General features: G+C 40.2%; 1 protein-coding gene across 3 annotated transcripts in view; it reads right to left on the bottom strand.

The window, feature by feature from the left end:
- Positions 1–27,369, bottom strand: part of DLGAP1 (discs large homolog associated protein 1) — a 521,097-nt gene that overhangs the window by 117,748 nt on the left and 375,980 nt on the right. For all 3 annotated transcript variants that reach the window (XM_015562696.1, XM_006761853.2, XM_006761854.2), the window contains 2 exons: positions 14,873–15,050; positions 7,202–7,442 (listed from right to left, as the gene is read on the bottom strand). In XM_015562696.1, coding sequence (XP_015418182.1) covers positions 7,202–7,442; positions 14,873–15,050 — 419 coding nt within the window. The remainder of the gene's footprint in view (positions 1–7,201; positions 7,443–14,872; positions 15,051–27,369) is intronic.

Below are 27,369 nucleotides of genomic sequence, written 5' to 3'. Positions count from 1 at the left end.
GGTCATTCTGGTCCTTCTGCCATAAGGGTCAATTAGGCTTTTATTATATAGATAAAAAGTTAAAAGATGATGGAAAGAAGTTTTTTGAAAATGACAAAAGGAAACAATGTCTCATTATGATTTTCTGGCCAATGTCAACATTTTGGAAGACAGAAAGGCTTTTCAGAAGCTAGGTAGTGGATGGTGTGGACTGGTTTTCTTAAATTTAAATCTTGAATTGTGGGAGAAAATATATAATGAAATAAGAATATCAGATGGAAAAGAAATTCAAGGTTGGGCTTTAAGAGAGACTGGATGGCAATCCTACCCAGAAATTCAGGATGAGTTGTCTTGGTCAGAAATATACTTTTAAGGTATGAAACTGGTTAAGCAAAATTATTTAAAAAATATTTTTATTGATTTCAGAGAAGAAGGGAGAGGGAGAGAGAGATAGAAACATCAGTGATGAGAGAGAATCATTGATTGGCTGTCTCCTGCACGCCCCCTACTGGGGATCGAGCCCACAACCCGGGCATATGCCCTTGACTGGAATCTAACCTGGGACCCTTCAGTCTGCAGGCCGATGCTCTATCCACTGAGCCAAACCAACTAGGGCAGCAAAGTTAATTTTAATAACATTATGTATCCCTTTGAAACCATAAAATCATAACAAATTTTAGGGATTAAAAACTGATTAAGTTTTGACAGTTTGTCATATTTTTAGAAATAATTTAAACTGGTAATTTTTCTTACTTTTTTACCCTTTTCTACCAATTATCTTGTATGTTGGTGGAATTAGCTTGTCAATCAGACACCAACAGATGGCAAAGAAAGCTTTCAGAGTGTCAATGGTTACATGATCATTGATTCATCATTACAATAAATGGAAGACTGTTTCTTATTTGCCAGTGTGGTAAAATCATGGTACTACTCATTTTGGTCTTCTCTGTTTTTAAGTAAGAACACTTGGCAGCAAGAAAGGGTTGCCCTGAACACTTCACAGAAAGTCAACGGCAAGAGGAATATATTGAGAGAAATACAAAGCCCAGGGTCTTGGATTTCCCTCCTGGAGCGGTGTAACACTATTACCCTACAGCAGTGGTTCTCAACCTGTGGGTCGAGACCCCTTTGGGGGTCAAATGACCCTTTCACAGGGGTCACCTAAGACCATCAGAAAACACATATTGACTATATAATTACATATTGTTTTTGTGATTAATCACTATGCTTTAATTATGTTTAATTTGTAACAATGAAAATACATCCTGCACATCAGATATTTACATTACGACTCATAACAGTAGCAAAATTACAGTTATGAAGTAGCAATGAAAATAATTTTATGGTTGGGGGTCACCACAACATGAGGAACTGTATTAAAGGGTCACGGCATTAGGAAGGTTGAGAACCACTGCCCTAAAGTGTAGGCTTGTCCAACTGTCAGCATTAATTCCATGTATTGTTTTTAATTACTATTACTTTGCTGTATTTGTTAAAGTTCCATATGAATTGGATCAGACAACTCTGGCCTATGATGGCTTTTAAATGTGGCAGTTTCTTTAATAATAAAACAATGCCCATTGGAGGTATCATAAAGGTAAAAAATTGAATTTTTAGGTTCTATATTGTCATGCCATTATTTTTTGAGAAGTTTCCCATATAGTAAATATTCACATTAAAGGAGTCTGATTTGTGTTTTCTCCTTGACTTTTGTAACTGGATTATGAATGATCACATCTTTGCTTTACAACTCAATCAAGAGATCAGTCAGATCAGGATTACATTATTGTATTTTTTTTACTTAGTCTAAGGCAGAGACCTCTGATCATTTTATCAGCCACAAAACAGAATTTACCATCTGCTTAGTTTATAAGAGAGTTGGCAAAAATTCCCCCCCACCATTCAGTGCTGTCTAACAATACTACAGCTAGATCAAAGGATTAGACATTTGATCTCTAAATCCAATATAATGCCAAATGAAAAAGTGTAATATGAAACTTTAAGCCCAAAGCGTATTTTCTTTTTATATGCCTTTTCTTCATGCATTTTAATTTCTCTATATTTTACATCTTTAATTTCACTTTAAGCAGATACTCCACAGTTAGACAAACCAATATGAAAAGCCATGTCAATAATATGTGAACAGAATGGTTTCTTTTAAAAAGAGGTATTTTCAGAAATTTTGATGGAAAACACAGGTTTTAGACATGGCAGGAGTTAAAGGAATATTTGTGGGAAGAAAGTATCAAAGAAAAGAGTCCTCTCATGTAGCAGACAGGTTTTGTATTAGATTATTATACCATACTTCACTAAGCATTTACTGACAGGCAACGAGAATTTAAAAGCCTGCTCTGTCCACTACTAGCTGTAGTGCTTTGGTCAAGTTGTATAATAAACTCTCCAAGCTGTAATTATTTTTTTTCCCTGTACTTCATCCCTAGTCAGGAGCTACATAGGTCATGTCATAGAATATTCCTTAGGATTACCTGAGAGAATCTGTGCAGCCCGTGCATAATGCTTTTTAAGTAGGAAGTGACCACAGGTTTTAGCTATTGTCAGTATCCTATCTAATAATAGAGAAACATGCTAATTAACCGTAACTTTGCTACCCTTCCCATTGGCTAATCAGGGCGATATGCAAATTAATTGCCAACCAAGATGGCGGCCGGCAGCCAGGCAGCTGAAATGAACAGGAGGCTTGCTTGCTCCAGTGAAGGAGGAAGCCAAGGTTCCCTGCCTGCTGCTGCCGGCCTCTGAGCTGCATTCTAAGAAACAATGTTTCAATTATAGAAGCCAAACAAACCCAGATACCTGCTTTCAGCAGCCTAGGTCTCAGAGCTGGAGCCGAGCCTCAGAGCTAAAGCTGACTCTCAGTTCCAGTGACAGCCATAGAAGGTAAATAAATCCCAGAATTAAACAAAAAGGAGAGGTTGGGAGCTTCAGTCACCCTGGTCACTATGACACACACTGACCACCAGGGGGCAGATGCTCAATGCAGGAGCTGCCCTCTGGTGGTCAGTGCGTGCTCACATGGGAGTTCTGCTCAGCCACAAGCCAGGCTGATGGCTGGCAGTACAGCGGTGGTGGTGGGAGCCTCTCCTGCCTCCTCCGCAGCGCTAAGGATGTCCGACTGCAGTTTAGGCCTCCTCCCCGCTGGCAAGTGGACATCCCCCAAGGGCTGCCGGGCTGCCAGAGGGATGTCTGATTGCCATCTTAGGCCCAATCCCCCAGGGAGCAGGCCTAAGCCAGCAGGTGGTCATCCCCTGAGGGGTCCCAGACTGCGAGAGGGCATGGGCTGGGCTGAGGGACCTCCCCTTCCCGCCGAGTGCACAAATTTTTGTGTTCTGGGCCTCTAGTTAATAAATAATCTTGGCTGAGAAATTTAAAATCAAAGACAGGGTAGAGGCCTTGTAGTTTATAACTTACATAGTGCTTCCTTATTAATGATCTCATTAGAATATCACAACAACTCTAAAGAATAGCTGTATATTCCACACAAGGTAGTTTTAATCCAATACCCTGAAGTGAAGGTTTGGGTATATGCTGGTGCCAAGTCTTACTTTTAACTAAAATATTTCGACAACTGAGTAAGGGTGTCTGTTTTCCCATAGTTATGTGGGTAATTGCCCATTTTTGCATTTTACTTTCCTACAGTAGCTCTAACCCTAAACTAATAGTCTTAGTTGCAATGGTTTATATAAAAACTTGTTCAATCTATTAGATGGAGAAATATCTGGTTGCTTGAAGCAGATTATATAGGCTGAGAGAAAGTAAGATTCTATCATATTTATACAAGTCCAAAAGTCAATAAATCAAAGGAAACATAATTACAAGTCATCCTAACTCAGTTCACAATTTGCTGTGGTTTGCTGGGACCAAGCTGTCCATCCTCACTCATGTTGCTAAGGGATCCTTTAGGGCCTCTTAGAACTCAGCCCATCACCATGACTTTCCCAAATGATACCAGACACTTTTTGGTGGACTTTGGTGGATGGTTTCATTTTGCTAATATGAAGAATGAACAAGGCTGGAAGAGAAAACCTTAATAGTATATTTTGTTGAAAATATGGACAATTAAAATGGATTGACACGAAAATCAAAGACTCAGAATGTGGGTTGTTGTGCGGGAAAGTTATAACTAATAACTGCAATTTGCCAAAATGAGGACTTTTTTTCAGGCAAGGGGAAGTTTAGGAAAAAGGGACTGTGTTGTGAGTATCCAAGAATAAGGAGTAAAGGAAGAGAAACAGAAGGGAAATTTATATCATGTCGTAAAACATGGATGTAAATTTGACCTGTGTACATGGGGGAAATGGTTAAAATTAGAGCAAAGTGATTTCCTGATTTCCACAGAGGAGTGCGTTCTTTCAAAAGTTAGTACATCCCGTCATCCTGTGAGAAAGTAGATTTTCTGTTTTCTACATGAAATTGTATTTTATTCAATGTAAGAAGGAAACTAGTAGAAGAAAATTAGTATAATAATGCTGTGTTTATGTGAGAGAGAAAGGGAAAATGAGAGAGAGAGAGAGTAGAAGAGGAGAGCGGAGGAGAGGAGACAGAGAAAAGGAAAATGAGAGAGAGAGAGAGTAGAAGAGGAGAGCAGAGGAGAGGAGACAGAGAAAAGAGGGGGGGAGAGAGAAAGAGAAGAAGAAGAAGAAGAAGAAGAAGAAGAAGGAGAAGGAGAGGGAGAGGGAGAAGGAGAAGGAGAAGGAGAGGGAGAGGGAGAAGGAGAAGGAGAAGGAGAGGGAGAGAGGGGAGAGAGAAAGATAGATAGAGAGGCACGTAGAAGTAATGGGAGGGTAGAATGAAGGATACATAATCTTATATCATAAAACAATGGCTTAAAAAAGAACAAATCTATGGGATAGAGAAACTGTGAAAGTGATATTAAAATTCTTAAGGTTGTACTTCTAAATATCTGAGGTGCATACTTAGAACCTATTGTAATGGTTTATAACTCCTTTAATGGGTAATTTTTCCATGACTGTAAAGATAATACATCTTAATGTTCAGTTTGATGTAAGGGTGAAGCCCTGTACAAAAATCTGATATTTTATACTTGTCCACTCTAAAGGCAAGTCACATCTTCCTGCCCTACCTGCCTGCAGCTGCAGCCACGCCTGCCACCTTCCCACCCGGAGAGCTGCAGGCTGTGGCCCAGGGCGTAGGACGAGACACACAGAGCCCGAGAAGAGCAGATGCAATAACCTCCACGGCGTTTTTGCTTACTTCTCCCTACTTTGGGGTGTTCTCCCACAGAGGACCCCTCCAATCCTTCAATTGTTGGATTCTAAATATAACAATCTGATTTGGATTCTAAATATAACAACAGAGTGAGGAATGGACCACCTCTCACCTCCTTGGACAGGCTTGTCAGATCCAGCAAATACTACACACAGTTTTGTAGTAGAAGTATGTTCCCTGCAATATTTGGGGTATACACACACACAAAAATTATTCACTATTTATCTGAAACTTAAGTTTAACTGGCAACCTGGATTTTATCTGGTAACCCTGTTGTTGAACTCCGGGAACCTCCAGAGTAGCTGGAAGGTCTTAGAAAGGTCAGGTGTTTGGTGTGAAGACCACGAGACAAGAACTGTTGCAGGAAGTATAAGTAAGTTGTCTCTCAAAGAAATCCTCTGAGTGGTGAGCAAAACGTAAGCCATCTGGAGTCCCCTGCCACTTTATCGATAACACCCCCTGAGGCAGAAGGAGTAAGCCAGTGGCCCTTTTCCTTCCCTTTGTTCTTCTGAGCAAGTATCTGCATTTTGTGTATTGAAGGCACGGTTTCAGCACAGAAGGGCAGCTGGCAGGCGATGAGAGTGTTAGGGTGAGGAATGGAGCAGACACTGGAAAAGGGTCATGTGTGGGGTGGGGATGATGAAAAGGAGAAAACACCCAAAAACAGTGATGTGCTACAGGCACAGGGCAGACCTTTAAACTGCACTTACTGCACGAATGTAAACACACACATAAATATGCCCATGATAATTAAACAAATAGTTTTCCATTGCATAAATCAGCCTTATTTAATTTATAAACCTCATCTGTGGTTGTTCTTACAGAATTTCTGAGTGAACAAGAACGCACATCTACTCTCTGCTTGGAGATGGCCCGTGGGGGAGGAGCGGCTGAGCTCCCCGAGGGGCCAGTGCCATGTCTGGGGGCACCTCTTTGCATTGGTCAGGAAGGAGCTCCTGTTGTTTAGCCTCTAATATTTTTTTCTCCCCCAAATTCCTACTTCAACCTCAGATTTCTAGTTAGTAGGATTTTAACTCAGGTTTGAGGACTTATTCTCAATTACAGACATTTGATACACCGAGAACAGAAATGGAATAATACAATATTATGGCATAAGCTCTTTCCTCTAATTTAGTCATCATTATTTATCTTGATGCTAGGATTGATGATCTGGTAGAACTACTCTGTACTGGAGGGAGGCTAAATTTAATCATAAAGTTAAGACTTGTTAAGATGGAGGGGCACAAGTGTTATAAATATAAAAACACACATGCATTGTACATAACTCATGGTTGCATTCCTGTGTGGGTCCCAGTGTCATGGGAACCAGTGAAGCTCTCCTGTGCCTGTCTGCCTAAAACCTACTGATAAAAAAATCTACAGTTTAAAGGCATAACCCTAACTTCAATTTAGAGGGGAAAGGAGGTGCTCTGTACATATGACAGTCAGAGGTTTCAAAATAATGAAATAAATCTGCCTTCTGTTACAATGAAAGGGAACTCATAAAATGTGCGATCAATATGACTGGATCATTCATTTCAGGCCTTTGGGGGTAGGCATTCTGTGGGTACCTTGCAATTAAAAGAGCATGCCAACTCCGTGATGCTCAACAACCATGGTGGGTGTTTTGTTTCAGGGTCACATCCCTTGAAGTCAGAGCTGGTTATGGAGAGCAGCGTTGTTGGGGATGACTTTGCTGGCGCCTAGGATGCTGTGTGGGGATCTGGTGAAGACCTGTCCCCTGTGCTGTCCCTCCTGGTCCCCTAGTTGCATTTTTTTTTCTCTGTTGAAAGCAGAGATGGTGATGGAGAAAGATGGTTGGGCGTGAATGTGGCCAGAGGCTTTGTAGGTGTGGGAGATATTTTGTTAGGGTGACTGTGTGATAACCACCAGGACACAATGTGTTGTCCACGGGGGCTGTGGCACACCGGGCGCCAGGCCAGCCTGCGCCCCGGGGGCAGCCGCTCTGCTCACTCACCCGTGCTGCTCTGAATGGTCCTCACGGTGGTGGTGGTGCGCGGCGGGGAGGAGGACCTCAGGGACACGCACTCGTCGTCCTGGGAGCAGCCCTTCTCGATGGCCCGCACGTAGCTGTGGCTCCGCATGCGGAAGCAGCCGGGCACGGGCAGGTCCAGAGCTTCCACCGCCTGGGACTCCAGCTCGCTGAACACCGACTCGCACACGGACTCGAACTGCCCGTTCACCTCCATCTCGCTCACCTGCGGGCACAGACAGGGCGCTGTCACTCCGTGCCTCCTCCCGCCAGTGGGCAAGTGATCTCTCCCTTGCAGCACCTCCAAACCGCAGCTCCCCAGCAGAAAGCAGCGTCCGATGGCTAAAACTCCGATGTACTGGATTTCCTCTACATTACAGTTATCCCAGTGCTGCCCAGGGGCTAATTCTCCTTATTTATAGACGCAAACCCAGGGAACAGTCTTACCGGTCCATGTCAGAGTTCACGTATTTCAACAGAAGCATTTCCAGCACAAACATGTTAGAAACTAGTATTTATTGTGCTTTTGGAAGTGATTAGTTCATCAAATACTTTCAGTGTAGACTGAAGCTTAATTTAGTGTAAAGTATAAAAACAGGCCCTATATTTTCTAACAAGAAACTCATATTCTGCCCCAAAATAGAACAAAGCTGATATGTCAAAATCTGGAAAAGCATTATCAAGATTTTCAAACTATCTACGTACTGTCTAAAGGTTATGCTCTCCTTTTTAAAGAACTGATAGCCATGGTCCACTATTTATAAATGCGTTGTAAAAATTTTCTAAACGAGGCCTTCTCTTTTTTGAGGAATCAGTTTTTATTTGTTTAGATGCCTCTGTGTATGACTTACATTGGGCTTGAGCACCCTCTAAAAAATAAATACGGAAATAAATAATAAGCTCCAGTTCCCACTTTGCAGAGATGTGGGAGCATTCTTCAATTTTCTGGTTCCTTTCAAAACTTCATGTCTAATTTCCCTAACATCAAATTCATGAGTAACTGAGAATGTAACAGGTTAAACTGCAACTAAGCTTAGAATACATAGTGAAAACTATTACAATATTTGGCTCTTTCCTCATTTTATGTTATCTGAAGACGCCCTCCAATAATGCCTAATTCTTGAAACTTCAGATGAAAGTGACCAATTTCTTTAAAGCATACTAAGTAGAAAAGACACGGATTTCTTAAAAATTCTTTAGAGTTTAAAATAGTATTTTAGCATACTTCATCTAATTTTATATAACCCCTGCATGCTTTTGAGGCTAATTATATATGTCCACATTGAAAATTAAATCTAGATGATCTATATCCGTGTTTTTTTTAGGAAGTACTGGAGACTTAAAGGGACATGATATTTGCAATTCATTGTCAAGGAGAGAGAGTTACATGCAATTCTTTTGTAAGTTTTAAATGATTTCAAAGTAAAAGCAAAATAAGCTTTTACTATGTATGTGTGTATGTATCTATGTAAACATGTATATGCATCACTTGTTACATTTTCCTTTTTAGTCACCATTTTGCCAAACATCACAAAGAAATAGTACATCCATCCCTGTGAAGGTAACTATTACACTTGAATAACTAGCTTTCTACAGGTATATGTGTCCTCCTGGCTATTTTTCATGAACATTGAATCATAAAGTAAAACCACACACAAAACATGTATGACTCAACAGATTATAATAAGGAAAACACCTGTATAAGCACTACCCAGAGCAAGAAGCAGAACTTTTCCAGGCACTCAGCAGCCCCTCCATAAGCTCCATCCTAACCACAATCCCCACCCTTCCTCCAAGAGTAACCCATACTCTGAGTTCTATTGCAATCACTTCTTTGCATTTCTTTTCTTTTCTTTTTTACCCAGTTGTGCATTCCTGTATTCTGTAGTTTAGTTGTACACATTTTAAATATTTAATGTATCTTTTAATTCATGTTTAACATTCAGGTCTTCCTTCATCCATTTTTAGCTTTTTAAAAAAAAATATATTTTGGATCTCCTTCATCCATTTTTAAAATCATATTCATCCATTGAAACATCTGGGTCATTTGACCTATAGAGATTACCATAGTTTGGATTTGCAGATTTCATATTCACGGTGGGATTTAGCATATATCTTTCTTTGTCTTTTATATTTCCTGAAAAGTATAAGCTGGATCCAGATTTTTTTCTTTTCTTTTTCTTTGGATCCGAAATTTTGATCACACTCAGGCTCAATCCCTTTGGCAAGACTAGAAGTCATGTGTTCTTTCATTAGGAGACACATCATGTGTGAATCATCTCTTATGTTGTTAGGAGTTATTCGTGCTCAAACATCCAGATCCATTAACTCATTGAGGGTTTGCATAATGGTGATATTTTATTTCCAACAACGTTTACTATTTAGGAATAGTTTTATAGAGAAATGCTTCCTCTCATATAACTTGGTTACCCAATGGTTTAGTTCATATGGGAACTACAGGAAAAAGGAATTTTCACTTTTATTTACTAAGTTTCAGGGTAATACATTTGTTCCCTCTTATCTACCAAAAGTGAACTGTACTTTTAAAAATATCAAAATAAACTCATAGGTGTAAAAACATTTGATGGTTTTAAATAGAATTCACTTATCATTCTTAGTGAATTGGAATTTGTCTCAGCGTTGGCCAGTGGGCACCTCTTTGGTTGGCTCCTGAGTCCTTTTGGCCTGAAGCTAGTAGTCTCAAGTAGCTTCCTTGCTATCGCTTATGACGAGGTATTCTAAACTCCTCTCATACGTTTCCTGTCCAGTCCTGGAGTCAGTATTTCCCCCCAAATCCCTCGTTTCTATTAGCGGGAACTGTTACCCAAGAACACAATCTGCTCACTAGGAAGCTGTGTCGTCATTGCTACTTGTTGGTCATTGTTCCTAGGCTAACTCAGTGGACAGAACTAGATTATGAATTCCTCCATTTCAAACCCAGACTGCAGGGTTTTTATGTCATCTCTTTTATATTATAATTATTTCTTTATTCCATACTAAATTCTGTTTCTCGTGCACACAAAGATGACAGGATTGGGATATCCTACAATTATTCACTTGCTTTATTCCACAATACATGCACAACAGCCTCATAATAACACATTAATACTACCACTGACCATATCATTACTGAAAACAGTTAATAATTATTTTTGGGGGGGTGGGGGGCAGGGTACATATGCTCTCTCCATTCTTTCCTCATTTTAGAATACTATATTTACATTATAAGAGCACATAACCTATATGTTCTGTCCCACTTTAGCCTGCTTTTAGTCTTAGTATCACTAATAACTATATTTTTGAATGCTTGACACTACTTTTTCATATAAAAAGATTATTCTTTATCAAATTTATACATAAATATAGGTCAAATAATTATAGATGGCCTCACTTCCTTCATCTGTAAAATGGTTAAAATAATACCTACTCCATATTGATGCTTTAAGGATAAAAATAAAGTAATATATACAAATATATACTATATTTCTAGACACATGAAAGGCACTGCATAAGTAGTGTATACTATTTTTTGATATAGTGAGAAGAATCAGACAAATTATTCCAACTCTCTGAGATTGAGTTTTGTAAATAAAAAAATGATCTTTCTTATAGTTCATATGAAATTAATGAGATACTATGCAAAGCTTCCAGACTGCATCTGGTAAACAATACATTGTTACTAAATGTACACGAACATTGTTTTCATTTTCATCATAACTACTACTACCTCCACTATTATTATTATTTTAAAATATATTTTTATGGATTTCAGAGAGGAAGGGAGAGGGGGAGAGATAGAAACATCAATGATGATGAGAGAGAATCATTGACTGGCTGCCTCTTACACACCCCCTACTGGGGATCGAGCTGCAACCTGGGCATGTGTCCTTGATAGGAATCAAACCTGGGACCCTTCAGTCCGCAGGCTGATGCTCTATCCATTGAGTCAAACCAGCTGGGGCAAGCCTGGCTTTTGAAAGCCCTCATTTTTATTAGATGTATATATAGCAAAACATAAAAAGGGAGTAACCATATAAAATGATGTTCAATTATTATCTAACATTCAAGCACAATCTGTTTTTACGGTTATTTTATTTCTGTGGGGTAGGAATGTCAAACATAAAATTTAGTTATTCTAGGCCAATTTCTTAGCTTACAACATTTTACTTTGCTCTTTCTAGGAGACTTTGAAAAATATATGTATCAAGTTTTAAAAGGGTACAGGATATAATGCACTTAAATTATATACTGTTAGGGTTGCTACTAATGATTTATAAGAAAGCATATCTTCAACATTATAAAAGTCTACCACTTTTTGAAAAGTCTAGAGTATATATATATATATATGGTAGTATTGCTTTGAAGAAGAAACTATTCTCTGAATAATGGCAATATTGGAACTGCAATTGAAAGTTGAAATTATCCTTAAAGATGCTGTCTTACCTGAAAATTGAATACAGAACTAGAAAAATGAGGTATCATTAGGAATCCATTTAGGATGGCTATTCTTCCTGTATTTTACTTAAGGTGAAGTGATGATACCATTGAATTGCAGAGCTTTGCCTGCTGCAGTGTCAACATGCTTCTTCGGTAATTTGTTGATATCTCATTAACGCTCACTAGGAAGTAATATTGTCTCACAGAAGGTCAGTCTCTGGCTCAGGGACCACTAGCAGGCAGTGCATGGGCACACTGTCCCAATGGGGGAAGTGACACACACTGTCCCAACGGGGGAAGTGACATGTGCTCCTGTTTTGACTGTGTATAAATATTTTTCCAATAAAAAATTTTAAGCCCACTGATGTATTCTGCTCACATAACAATTGTATTTATAGATGATTTTACAATTTCAGAAGACTATGTGATCATGAGGCTGTCCAGAATAAAGATAAGCTTAAAGAAGTTTTAAATGTTATATTATATTGTTTATTGTGAAAACGTAAGGACAGACAAGTCCAACTTCACCAAATGAGGCAGCAACTATTTCCCTGAGAGTTGGGTTTGTGAGCATCACTGGGCAGCACCAGCTGGCAAACATAGGTATGCATGCTCTTAGAGATTTCTTTAAAGTAAGGAAATGCTGACATTTCACATGCCAGTTTTCCATATCCCCCACCCTGCCCTGCTCTTAGAACCTCATGTGGTCCCTGTCTTTCTTTGCTCTTCAAGAATCCATGTAGATCAGGGAGTAGGGATGAAGTGAGAGCTATGGTTCTATTTAAGGATCTTCCTTAGAGATCAGAGATGCTTCCATGCTTAGCCTATAATATCATCATTTTTTGTTCAAATGCATTATTTGTCTAATCTATACCAACACCACATTATACTATCACTTCCCTATACCAACATCACTGCCATCACCACCATAAACACAATCTCCATCACCACCATCACTACCACCACTATTACCACCATCACTACACTACTATCATTATCAGCACCATCTTCTCCAACACTATTACCATACCACCATCATCGCTATTACCACCATCACCACCACTACCACCAGCATCACTATCATCACCACCATCTCTACTACCGCCACCATTACCACTATTCCCACCATCTTCACCATCATCATCACCATCACTAGCTCTACAGCACCACTAGTAGCATTAATTCACCTTGATGATCACAATGTCTGTCTTCCAAACTAGCTTCTCTGCCCCTAGCCTCACATCATCTCCAATATTTCCACATTTTTTGGTCAGATTAATTATCTTATGTCAAAATTCTGATCAGGCCGAAACCGGTTTGGCTCAGTGGATGGAGCGTCGGCCTGCGGACTGAAAGGTCCCAGGTTCGATTCCGGTCAAGGGCATGTACCTGGGTTGCAGGCACATCCCCAGTAGGAGATGTGCAGGAGGCAGCTGATCGATGTTTCTCTCTCATCGATGTTTCTAACTCTCTATCTCTCTCCCTTCCTCTCTGTAAAAATTCAATAAAATATATACAAAAAAAATTAAAAAAAAAAATTCTGATCAGATTTCTTGCTTGCGTAAAAGCTGAAGTTTTAATTAATCTTTAATCAATCCCATTCCTAATGAATAAAGGTCAGTCCATTGGGCCTGCTAAGCCAGACCATTTGTATAAAAATGTCTCCAGAATAAAATTCGGAATAGGTTTCCACTGCTGCCTCTACAAGTATTCAAAGCTCCATCTAAACCAGAGCATTTGCTATTCCTTGTACATGCTTCAGGCTAGCATTTTTCAAAGTTAAGAATCAGATACTACTTTATTTGTTAAAATGCCTAGAAGCTTTCTCTTTAGAATCTGGGTACTTAGTATCTTTTTTTCCTTTGCTTCAGGATCTTATTGACAATTTCATGACCATAAAGACAGTCTCATTTAACATCTGGTTACTTACATATCTTACAGGGTGCTTATAAGGACTAATATTTTAAAAATATAAAGCAATTGACATAGTGCCTGACCTAGTAAAGGTGGCTTCATTGTTAATTCCTGCCCTACCTATCTCAGAGTGTTTTTGCAGTGTTCAAGAAAATAATGTTTGTGCCAGGACTTTTTAAAGTTTTTTGTATGTTCTCCATTAGACTGTAAGCTTTGGGGGTGGTGGCAGCAGGATTATGTTGTATTCATCACTGAATACCATGCATAATCCAGCTCAGTGTTCCGCTCAATAAATACTAGTATTAGCTGAATTAATAGCATAGTGTGTATTTCTTAAATTGTGGGATAACTTTAAATGAAGTGTTCCTACTCATCATTAAAAGAACCTTCTTTTTGTCCTTCCAGAGGAAGCTTCTGAGGCACCTTCTGCTTTTCTGGTGACCCCTGAAAGCTGCAAGGTTAGGTGCCCCAAGAGTCCCAGGTTCTTTTCACCCCAAGCTTAGGCGGTACACCGCTCTCCCATGCCCTCTGAGACCCTGAGTGGGAGAGACTAGAAAAGCTTTAGCTGAATACGTTGCCTTTATGGAGTGTTTTTTTAAAAATATATTTTTATTGATTTTAGAGAGGAAGGGAGAGGGAGAGAGAGATAGAAACATCCATGATGAGTGAGAATCATTGATCAGCTGCCTCTTACACGTCCCACACTGGGGATCAAGCCCACAACCTGGGAATGTACCCTGACCAGGAATGGAACCATGACCTCTTGGTTTATAAGGTCAACTCTCAACCACTGAGCTATGCTGGCTGGGCAAACTTTGAGTCTTCATCTCCAGTCCTGTGTACCAGTTCTTAGAAGTGGACTTCTGTCTCATTACCAAGCCACACTATTCACCTAGGACCCACTGCAGGTAAATCGATTGAATCTCACTTCTTGTCTTGATGACCTGCTTAATACTCGTGCTTCTATGATTGGACACTGCCTTGGTTTTGCCAGTGATGTCTACCATGTCCTTTTATCCTTTGAGCATCTTACAACTGAAGCCTCATCTATTGCCTTCTTGCTGACAAATTTACTGATGCTCATGAATTACCAAGAACTCCCCTGCTGTGCTTTATTTATCTGCAGAAGACCCCTCACCTGCTGGTAGATGGTTGATATCAGGGGCCAAACGCAAGCAGCATTCAGACCAGGCCTCCTGCCTGATTCAGCAGTGGTCTCCTGGGGGAATGACTGACTCATCACCTCGTCACTCTCAGTGTCCAGTAACCCTTGTGCAGTCAATGGCCTGCGGCCAAGGTGCTCACCTGGCTGATGGTGCTCATGGCTCGCATGTAGCTCTCATTCCTGGAGCGGAACTTTGGTGACGTGAGCAGGCCTGCAGGGTCAAGGCTGTCTAGGCTTCGGTTGATGGAGACTTCACTTACTGCCCTCAAGTAACTGTGACTCCGGATCTGGAGTTTGGGGGAGTGTTCATTGGAGATCCTGGAAGAGAACAATAAAAGGGATGCATTTAGTCACATTCTAAAATGTAGACAGTAGTAAGATGTGGCAGTGCTATCATTAACATGGCACCTTAAATGCTGGGGCAAATAATATAAATGCCCTCCCATGATTGCTCAACTCCTGCATGGTGTCGCAGAAGGAAAACCTTTCACAGGAAATCATCATAGTCTGGTGACTCCAGAGGGCAATTAAATTCTCAAACTATGAAACGATTTCGCTGTTCACCTTTGCCTCGGCATCTGGGGAGGGAGATGACAGCTGTGACTACCTCGCCCCAGAATTCTGTCCTGTGTAATTTGTAAGCTTTTCCTTGGTGCCTCTTTCTTTTCAGTGCTTTCACAAAATAGAAATTTTAATTTAAAAGTTCCATTCAAAATGAAAAAACATTATAAATAAGTAGAAATTATAAAAAAGAAATGCACCAGAATTTTATGAAGAAAACAGTAAAACTTCGTGGCAGGCAATATATAAGGCCTAAGCAACTATAAAGGAAAACAATTTTCCTGGATGGAAATATGAAATATTTTAATAAAATTTCCCCAATTAATCTATTAATTTAATGCAATTGCAATAAAAATTCCCACAGAATTTTTTTATTGGAATGTAACAAACTCCAAAAGTTTATATGAGGTTCGTAGCAGCATTATTCATAAAACCTAAATTTGGAAATAACCCAAATGTCTATCAATAGACACATAGATAGGTAAAATGTGGTATATCCATGTAATGGAATACTATTTCTCCATAAAAAGAATGAAACAGTCATTGAATAGGGAACATATCTGCAACACTACACAGCGTAACAAAAAGGGTTCACATCCATAATATGTAAATTAGACTGAAAAATGAACAAATAAAATGGGGAAAAGCTATAAAGAGGTAATCACAGGAAAATAGATACATGAATTTACAGGAAAATGCATTTATATGCCACCAGGTTATAAAAAGATGTTCAGTTTCACTAATAATTAGGGAAATGTTGATAAAAGGTAAGATACTATTTGCACATTAAATCCATGCACATCCATGTCCATGTTCTCAGATGGTAAAGATATTCTTCACAGTTCAAATGTCCTCTTAGCATTGTATAGTATTGAACCCATTCTTTAAAAAAACATGCAGAAAATTTTATTTCACTGAACAGGAAGTTGGAGGTAGAGTACTCGAGATTAATTCAGTGGTTCCGGTTCTTTCCATCTCTCAGCTTCACCATCTTGTGTTCTGACCTTTGTTTTCAGGGATCTCCCTTCCTTACAAGGTGGTTGCTGCAGGTCTGGGTCTCAGGCATGTTCATACCCATCATGGTAAGCTGCCACCACACCGTGGCCCATAGGCACCCCACTGTCAGAGGCTCTGGCCAACAGCTCACTGAGGTCCCAGCCAACACCAGTCCCAGAAGCCAGAATGTGAGTGAAGATACCTCTAGATGATTCCAGCTCCCTCAGCCATTAATTTTCCCAACTGATGCCCCAGACATACCGGGCAGAGACAAACCATCCTCATGTTGCCCCATCTGAGTTACTGACTTGCAAAATCCAAGATCACAATATTATTTTATGCCACTAAGTTTTGGGGTGGTTGCATCCATTCATGAAGCTTGTATGGAATTACTTAAATGTAATAGCCGAAAAAGATACACTCAATAATACTAAACCCGGAGAATTTGGTTAGCAGCTACGTTTTGCAATTATACTGAGGGAGGGACCAGATTAAAACAGATCTAGAATTTAATATAAAAATGAACCCCTTATTTATTTTACTATCACAAAAGGGAAACTTTCTAGAAATGCCCCCTCTGGACCCTTCAAATAGCTGCCAAACATGAAAAGACCTCTGTCCGGTCAAGCAAATATTTTCCATGTGTTATGTACTATTACGGCCATTCATAGTGGGCCATTATAAATGCCCACACCAAAAATCCCAACCAGCAAACCGATAAGGTAAAGAATTCATTTTCCCTTTACAATCTCTTCTAGGAAAAGAGAACCCTAGCTAGACGCATTATAACCTCAAGTTCACTTCCCTTTAGAACCTGAAAGGTAGATGATAGGTGTGTTTCTTTGCCTATTTTGCAACTTGACCCAGAGCAATGATATTGCCATCATTAATGATGATGGGCTATTCCAAATGGTTATCTGGGCAGCAATGGGGTGGTTATTTAATAAATGGCATATATTCCAAAGAAGAAGTGAATTTCTACTGTTTTGAAGAATGAATGACTGCTGGCTGAGATGGGGAAATGAGGCCTCATTGCAACAATCACCCTGTCCACTTGTAATGAAATATAGCATAATCCCCAAATTTTGAAGTGAAAAATCATTCAGAAAGGTTTGAATAGTTCTATTTTGGTGAGTCATTCTGATAAAACAACATATACATTAATAATACACTAAATATAAGGAAGTGAACTCTTTTATCTGTACATTTTGAGAGCAGAGCCCACAGCTATCAATAGAGAGGGACAGTATGTACATGTGCTCCTGATGCAGAAACACTCATTAAAAATACCCCGAATAGTGCATTGATTACTTTATGTCCACCTCAAAAGAAAGCTGACTTGCTACAAGGAAAGGGAACATGTGTATGCAGAAATATTAGCTCTATGTTAGATTATTTTTTGATGTTGGCCTATTCAAATGGTATTCATCTTTTCCCACTTTTCTCTCTACATAACTTATGCTAAGTTCATCTCTTGTGGTTTATCAAAACTGAGCTGAGATTTTGAACTGGTTGAATCCCATTCATTATCATGTCCTTTTTTTTTTTTTTTAAATATTTTATTGATTTTTTACAGAGAGAAAGGGAGAGAGATAGAGAGTTAGAAACATCGATGAGAGAGAAACATCGATCAGCTGCCTCCTGCACACCCCTCACTGGGGATGTGCCCGCAACCAAGGTACATGCCCTTGACCGGAATCGAACCTGGGACCTTTCAGTCCGCAGGCTGACGCTCTATCCACTGAGCCAAACCGGTTTCAGCCATTATCATGTCCTTTAACTACACCTAAAGATGAGATGCCTCAGGTGGCTGAGAGGCAGAGATACAATCAAGGTATTAGTAAGGTTGCCATTGCAAAGAAGAGAAAATGCAGTGATACTCAGACCATGACATTTTAAACCAAGGTCCCAAAAGAGAGAATGACTAACTTTATTACTAAAAATGTATGTAACTTTATAAGATAAATAAGCTCTGGGGATCTACTGTATAGAGAGCGTGGTGGTAATAGTTAATAACAATATGTTGTGTACTTGAAATTTATTAATAACTAGTGGTCTGGTGCACAAATTCATGCACATTGAAAGGAAATTAATTAGAAGAAATATTTTAATATTGCTATTCGCCCTTTCTCTATAATAGAAATGTCAACCAAATTCATGATTGACAACAACAGGTGGAAACACACATGTGCAATTGGCACCAGTGAGACTTTATATGTATTGCGCATGTGTGAGTCCACTTAGCCTTTTATAGATATAGAAGAAATTTTTCAAATTTTAAAGTTGAGGTATAATTGACATATAACATTAGATTAGTTTAAGGTGAACAGCATAATGATTCAATACTTGTATATATTGTGAAATGCTCACCATAGTAAGTTTAATTAACATCTATCACCACGTAGTTAGAATTTTTTTTCTTATGAGAACTTTTAAGATTTAATCTCTTAGCAACTTTTCAGTATAAAATACAATATTATTAACTATAGCCCCCATGATATACTTACTTCCTCATGAGTTATTTATTCTATAACTGGAAGGTTGTTCACCCTCCATGCCCCACCTCTGTTTCCTATATCTATAAATTTAGTTTCTTTAGATTTCACATATCAGTGAGATCATAGGGCATTTGAAAATAGATCTTAAGTGGGGTCACCATACACAAAAAGGTAACTGCGGGATGATGGATGTTTTAATTAACCTGGTCATTATACACCTTAAATATATAAAATTTGGGGGGGGGTGGTCAATGGCTTCCGCTACTAAGTTTATACTGACAATCACAAGTCTATTTGTAGCCCATAGCTTTCTCTGAAACTTTAAAACTAAACTTCTAATTAACTACTGTACATTGCTATCTGTAATTTCCACAGGCATCAAAAAACCATCCTGACCCCCTAAACGAACACATTACCTTTTCCCTCCGATTTGTTTCTTTCCTTTTATTCCACATTGAGATGAACGGCACTGAAATTTACCCATTACCAAACCAGAAACCCAGGTGTTTATCCTTCCTCTTTTCTTAACTGTCCAAGTCCCTTTGATGATCAGTTTTACTTCCTATACACATTTAAAATTAATTCCACTCTCAGATAATGAATGGGTTGGAATGTACAGATCCTCCTTGACTTAACTATGGGTTTGCATCCCAATAAACTTATTATAAATAATGCTGGCAACATGTACACTGTAGGCTATCAGTTGCTTACTCTTGTGATTGATTGCATGCCTTGCTATGAGCTGTGACTCAGTGCCACTGCCCAGCATCCTGAAAGTATCATGCTGCATATCACTAGCTAGGAAAAGATAAAAATTCAAAATTCAAAGTACGATTTCTACTGAATACATAAGGCTTTGCACCATGCTAGAACAGAAAAATTGTAGGCCGAATCATGGTGCCAGTGACCACCTGTAGAAAAAAACTAATAACATGGCCCCTGACCTACTCCCAAACTGGATGTTAGACCTGAGTTCATGCCTGAGAATAAGCAGTTAATTTCCAAATCTTTGAACTTCTGCTATGATGAGTCAGGGTCTATGTGTATGGGCTCGAGCACCACTGTGCATGAGGCTCCTGTGTATTCCATGTCCCAGCCCGATGGGTGGGTCAGTGCTGTAGTCAGCGGAGAGGAAGGAAGGCATGAGCCAAGGGAGATGGTGGGACTTTCCTCTTGTTCTTCTCTGATTTGCAGCATTCTCGTCTGATTCGCTGGGAAATGCAGGTGGTTTCTAATGACCAGACTGCCCTACTGAGTATCGCCTCCTGCCTTCCAATACATCACTGGCTCCCACAATTCCTTACACTATAGCTATCCTGGTGCCTAAATGAAGGCATGGAAAGACCAGACGTGACCATAGAAAAAGGCATTTAAAATACAATTTTAATGTGCCATGAAATACACACGAATGCACAGTCGTTTGCTATGTTTTACCACAGCTTTAGCTGTAGAAATGCAACAGTTCTGAAACTTATAGAGAAAATAACTATTCATTCATCCAAATAGAAAGAATAAAACGGTTTTGCAGTAAATGTGAAGAATCATTAACTTCACAGATTCTGAACAGAAAGTATAATTGCCCACCATATAAGGCAGAAACATATTTTAAAGCATTGTTGAGCAGAATGAAAACATGCTGCACCAATCCATTATCACCAGAATCAAATAGTATTCAAATGGCCACATGTTCTCTGAGTAAATCAGTTAGGTACAAAGACAGTAATAATTAGGACTGTTGGCAGTCAAAAGCTTTTCCAAAATCGTACTCAGGTATTGAAAAGATGACTTCTGCCCACTTAATTACTTTTGCATCATGATAAATGATAGTAATTTTTTATGCCTTGAGCGAGAAAGAATGGAAATATAATATTTACCCCAATGAAGATGGCTTAACTTATCCATAGAGAAGCATTGAACAATCATTTACTGACACATAAAAAGAGATACAAGCTTTCTGATCAAAATGTTCTCTATTATGGTAGCAATATAATACATTATACATATTCTGCTGTGGAAAATACCAAGATTCTTATTTTAAATTTTAAAAAGTTAATTCATTTTTTTGTTTAATATATTTTTATTGGTTTCAAAGAGGGAGAGAGAGAGATAGAAACATCAATGATGAGAGAAAATCATTGATAGGCTGCCTCCTCCATGCCCCACAATGGGGATGGAGCCTGCAACGTGGGCATGTGCCCTGACCAGAATCGAACCATGACCTCCTGATTCATAGGATGACACCCAAACAATGAGCCACACCAGCGGGGCAAAAAAAATCCCAAGAATCTGATAAGGAATGTGTATAAAACTCCAGCTAGGGAGCCAGGGAACTAGACAAAATAAATAAACAAAGCTACTCTTTCATATGTTGCTGTCCAGAGAACTAAAACTCATCTCATTTCCTTCCCTCATCTACACCCTGAAGGCCCTTCCTCTTCTCTGGGTCTTTATTAACCCTCTGAGTGCCAACCAATATCCTAGGAACTATGCTAAAATTGCCAAGGCATTTTTGCTGATTTTACAGCAGTTTAGGAAAAAACAATTATGAATCGCAAGTAAATGAAGTTACATATTCAAAAACTTAAGGAAACCTTTACTACATTGACATATTTAGCAATATCATCATCACTAATAAAAGCAGACTTAGAACTGGACGCCATTTCGAAGCTTTGATAGCGCCCCCGGCACTTTTGGTGAAAGACAGGAGGAGCGCGATCGTGCGAGGGGTTAACTAGCTTTCGCCTCTGCACTAATGAAAAGGCTGTTTATGCTCCGTCCTGCTCTGCCCTATGCTCAGTGGTTTAAGTGAAGGAAAGGTGTGTCTGTTTCCCAAGACAGGGCCCTGACCACAGGGTGAGTCAGTCCCAGAGAGCGCCTGCAGGGGGCGGTCGACGCCGAGGAATGAGCAGAAGGCGCTGGCTGCACAGGGCATTCTGCACCTCTTGTACTAGGTATGTAAGATACAAATCTCCAAGAAAGGGGCCTTCTGGGAAATTCAGGGGTGTTTGCTCAAATCAAGATGTTAAATGTTTGCCATTGGTGACTTAAAGATGCGCCCTGGGTAGATGTGGCCATCTTTTCCCAGGCTCTCATTTCACAGATGAGGGAGTAACAGGCCCAGAGGAGCGCTGCACTCTAACTAGCTAGTGAGAGGCATGGCTGATGCTAGAACTGAGGTCTCCTACTGGCCTGCCCCTTCTCCCCGCTTTAAAAAAACTCCAGGTGGCTCCTGCTGCTTACAAGATAAATATCTAATGCTAAAAGAACATTCCGCCTTCTGAGTTAGCATGGCTAGGCTTCCAGCGGTTCTCAACCTGTGGGTCGCGACCCCTGAAAATACATCCTGCATATCAGATATTTACCTTACGATTCATAACAGTAGCAAAATTACAGTTATGAAGTAGCAACGAAAATAATTTTATGGTTGGGGGTCACCACAACATGAGGAACTGTATTAAAGGGTCGCGGCATTAGGAAGGTTGAGGACCACTGAAAGTGGTGAATGAAGCGCTCATTAGGGAAAAACAAGCACAAACTTGAAATGAGATAGAATTATGGACATATTGCAATATCTTACTATTTTACAGCAACTTTAGGCTCTCATGGTAAGGCCAGTTAATAAATTAATGTTTTTCTAGCTGTATCTGCCTATTGTCTTTAAATATATTTAGAAATGAGGTTTGTTTTTTTTTCTAGTAAACACTTTGGGAATTTTATTATTATTTTCACCCCATCCTCTATTTCTGAATCCCACTTAGAACAATTAGTTTAGGCTCTCAGGGTATTTTTAAAAGCAAGCTACTCAAAATTTGGTCCTGGGACTGGCAGCATCACCTGGGAGCTTGCTAGAAATGTGGCATCGCAGGCCCCCTGTCAGGCGTACTGCACCAGCACCTGCATTTTCACAGGATTCCCAGGTGTTCCTTATGTGCATGCAAGTTTGAACAGAACTCCTCCAAGCCCCCATCCTCCTCTCTGCTGGGGACATGGCAGCAGGACACCGGGCTCTAAGGCAGTGGTCAGCAAACTCATTAGTCAACAGAGCCAAATATCAACAGCACAACGATTGAACTTTCTTTTGAGAGCCAAATTTTTTAAACTTAAACTATATCGGTAGGTACATTGTTATTAACTTAATTAGGGTACTCCTAAGGCTTAGGAAGAGCAACACTCAAGGGGCCAAAAAGCTGCATGTGGCTCCCGAGCTGTAGTTTGCTGACCACGGTTCTGGGCTATGGTAGCATCCATACACTGTTCAAATTTCTCAGCACTAGGATTTTCCTCTTGGCCTGGGCTAGGATACAAGAAGCTCAGATCTCCTGTTTAAGCCTTACTAAAGGCCTGGACAATGGTTCAAGTCTGCCAGGCAACAAAAGCCTCATCATTTCTCTCCTCCTAATGACAAGGCAATTAATCACCAGCAAATGTTAGTGATTTCCTTTCCTTTTGGTTAATCCATATTTTTTCCATTGCCTTTTAGAGAGAGAGGAAGGGAGGGAGGGAGAGAGAAATATCAATGTGTCCACATAGATCAGTTGCCTCCTACACATGCTGGACCCTGGCCAGGATTGGGCCTGCAACCCAGGTACATGCCCTTGACCGGGAATTGCTCTAATCATTGAGCAAAACTGGCCAAGGCAGTGATGTCCTTTTTATTGCTCATTTAGGAGAGTCTCTATCTGTGATGCCGGAGAGGCTTTCAATTCAGCTGTCAAGGGCATGTAATGGAAAGGAGGTGGACTTGTCTTGCTAGAGAGGCTGACTTGCTAACAGTTGCCTCCTTCTTGCTGCTGGCAGGAGGTGCTTATCATTAAAGGGGATAGTTTAGCCATTGCCCAATCATCCCAGTCTCCTACTTGGCCCTACTTCTTTAAATAAGACACTTGAAAAATCAATTCATTAGCTGACGAAGTATTATCACAAGAAACTCTCGTAGAAAACTGTGGAATTTAAAATAGTAAATACACAACTCTGGCCTATAAACTCTGAATTTTGGGGGAATGACAGTCCACCACAGGCCCCAAGCACTCCTGCATGTCCTTCCTGAGTGTGCCAAACTTCAAGCCATATCCATCCCTGATACTGAGCACTCCCTGCAGCTGGTCACATAGGAACTAAGCAGGTCACAGCCACTGTGGTGTGAATGCTGCTTGCTCTCAGGGGAAGCAGGAGGCCTGGCATGTTTGCTGCTTGCTACAAAAGGCTCTGAGCCCGAGACCTTGTGTGCCTCAGCTATTGCACAACCCCTTGTGTGAGTGGCTTACATCTAGGCCCATCGTGTTCCCAGTGGGTGTGTGAGGCAGGAACCAGCTCACCTGTTTGATGTCCGCCATTTGCTATGCTGTGAGTCAGAAACTGTCTATTACATCTCAGAGCCCACTTTTGGCAACTGTGGAGTGTAGCAAGCCACCTTGCTTGTCTACCTAGCCATCTCCTTTGGGGTCTTATTACTCCTTGCTCTTCCTCCATGAGGTTGGGGTTCTCCAAAGTAATATCTTATTACTTTTCTGACTCAAGCTTTTTAGAACTTGATGGCTACTGTTTTATTGCCCATCATTTATATACTTCCATATTATCAAATAGGATAATTCTTACAGAAATCCTGTGAGGCAGGCATTATTTTACAGAGTATTTTACAGTATTTATATTGCACTGAAGACAGAAGGTTAAGGGATACATTTGGTTTTATAAAACTATGATTACAATGCTTACCATAATATATAACTACAACCCTTAATGCTTTATATGTGACCTAGAAGCCCTATATATATATATATTGTTTCATAACAATAAGATAGATGTTATTGTCATTCCCAATAAATTAATAAATCAACATGCATTAAAGCTAACTCACCTGATTACAGTCACACAAACAGTAACACCCTGCAGCATTTATAGTCTAATAGCACACAAAATCACGCAGCCCCACCCACCCACATCCTTGCAGTGCTCACAGCCCTGCCAACCCATGTGAGCCCCGCCCACAAGCCCACCGCCCTGCTGGGCTCACAACCCTGCCTACCCATGCCGGTCTTTGGGCCACATCATAAAATTATTTTCGTTGCTACTTCATAACTGTAATGTTGCTACTGTTATGAATCGTAATGTAAATATCGGACATGCAGGATGGTCTTAGGCGACCCCTGTGAAAATTGTTCGACTGCCAAAGGGGTCGTGACCCACAGGTTGAGAACCATTGAACTAGAGGCTCGATGCACAATATTCGTGCAAGAGTAGGCCTTCCTTCCCCCAGCTACCCACACTGGCTTCCCTCTGGCACCCAGCACTCGGGACCCAGACTTCCCTCCAGCCACCAGCAGGCACCTGGGATTCAGGCTTCTCTGGCAGCCCCAGCTTCATCCGGAAGGTTGTTTGGAAGGATATCTGGTCTAATTAGCATATTATGCTTTTACTAGAAGCCTGGTGCATGAAATTTGTGCATTCGTGTGGTCAGAGATCCCTCAGCCCAGCCTGTACCCTCTCGCAGTCTGGGAGACCTCAGGAAATGTCCAACTGACAGCTTAGGTCCATTCCCCAATGCACTTGCCAGCTGTGAGCCCGGCTTCTGGCTGAGTGGTGCTCCCCCTGTGGGAGCACACTGACCACCAGGGGGAAGCTCCTGCATTTGAGCATCTGCCCCTGGCAGTCAGTGCGCATCATAGCAACTGGTTGTTCCACCATTTGGTCTATTTGCATATTAGCCTTTTATTATATAGGATTATTATAGTTCTGTAAGTGGCACAGCTTGAACCCACATCCTGGGAACTCAGCACTGGTGTTTACTTCACTGGACACTTTGCCAAGACCTCAGTCCTCATCAACTATCTGCTTGTTTGAGTCCTCCACCTGGCACTTGATTGAATGAGCTGTGAAATGACCAGTGATTAGGCAGAGAATTAAGAGAGGAAGGAGAATGGAAGGTTTGGGAAATTTCTTGTACTAGACCATCAACCTCCAAATAACAACAGATTGTGCACTGCATATAAAATTGCTTCCAGAAGGGGAGTATAAATCCTTAGAAATCTAGAAGAGTATATATGTCTAATTTTAAAGGAAACAATTTAGGCTTTTAAAGGTTACCAGTCTCATAATCATCTGGAGTTCTCTTTCTCCAGGAAAAGTAGTTCTAGAAGGTCAGGAGGGGTGTCTTCGTGTGTGTCTGTAGAACTCAAATGAAATGAATTCTCAGAAAGTCAGGAGACTCTCATGTTTTTTCATCTCACCATGCTAACATGGCCTCAACCTAGATCCAAGAGACTGGCCCCTGGGAGGAACAAATACATGATTAACTTTTCACACCGACCCAGTTCTTGGCTTCTTTGGTTAGGGACCTTGGCCACTCTTGGGGCTACACTGACTCTCCATCATAACCTAAAAGTGAAAATGCTTTCCCGATTCACCCTGCTACCCATACCCAGTGCCAGCATGTTTCTTTGGGGACATCACACTATTTCTCTGACTCTGAATGTGACAGAGGGGAAATTGTGTAACATTTGTCCAGTTGCCATTTCAAGAAACTGATTCGAAGAGATCCTTGGGAAAATTATCTTATATATGTGTTTATAAAATCAGTTTTAAGGGCCTATTACATTTGAAAAACCTGTATTTCAGTGATTGCTTAGTTTTCCTTTAAATATACATTCCAAGTTATGGCTGGGTACTTTGGCAGAGTGGGGGAAAAGGGTTTATATAGATGTTCAGAGGGAAATTCAGAAATAGTCTTCAGTGACCAGGAACTCCATGATGAAATGTATCTTCAGTAGGGAGGGGCCATTTCAACATCAGCCCATGTAAATCCAGAAATGATTATTTCAGAGAATAAGAGGGAATATCTTAAAGAAAAAAATGTAGATGCTTTGATTTAAGTGGAGAGATGGTGAAGAAATATGCCTATGTGGCTGGGGAGAGGGGCTAGAAGAGGATATACAATGTTATATCTTAAAGTAAATTTCACAGAGGCCTATTGGTTATTATTTCATATTGAAAGTAAGGAAAAGGAAGCAATTCTCAGCCATCTTACTTGGAATTTTTATACTATATTGTTATGGCCATTTCTTCTTGTATAAATGAAAAGTGATATAAAAGTCATTGCAAGGGTATCTGGGGTAGAGAGTAGGCATATTTTGATTCTGAAAGGTATTTCAAATCAGTGATAAGCTTAAGTGGATCAACAAGACCCAGTCAAAAACAGGTCTTGCATTTTTTTTTATTGCTTAAAGTATTACAAAGAGTATTACGTATGTCTGTTTTTCCCCCACCGCCCTTGACAATCCCCTGGCCTCCCCTACCCCCCAGTGTCTAATGTCCATTGGTTATTCTTATATGCATGCATACAAGTCTTTCGGTTGATCTCTTACCCCCCACCCTCCCCAGCCTTCCTGTAGTTTGACAGTCTGTTCGAGGCAGCTCTGCCTCTGTATCTGTTTTTGTTCATAAATTTATAATGGCCTTTATTATCCATGAATGAGTGAGATCATGTGGTATTTTTCCTTCATTGACTGGCTTATTTCACTTAGCATAATGCTCTCCAGTTCCATCCATGCTGTTGCAAATGGTAAGAGTTCCTTCTTTTTTACAGCAGC

Source organism: Myotis davidii, unplaced genomic scaffold, assembly GCF_000327345.1.
Source record: "Myotis davidii unplaced genomic scaffold, ASM32734v1 scaffold96, whole genome shotgun sequence".
Taxonomy (NCBI): Eukaryota; Metazoa; Chordata; class Mammalia; order Chiroptera; family Vespertilionidae; genus Myotis; species Myotis davidii.
The sequence above is the reverse complement of the archived record's forward strand: the minus strand, read 5'-3'. Positions and strand labels throughout refer to the sequence as shown.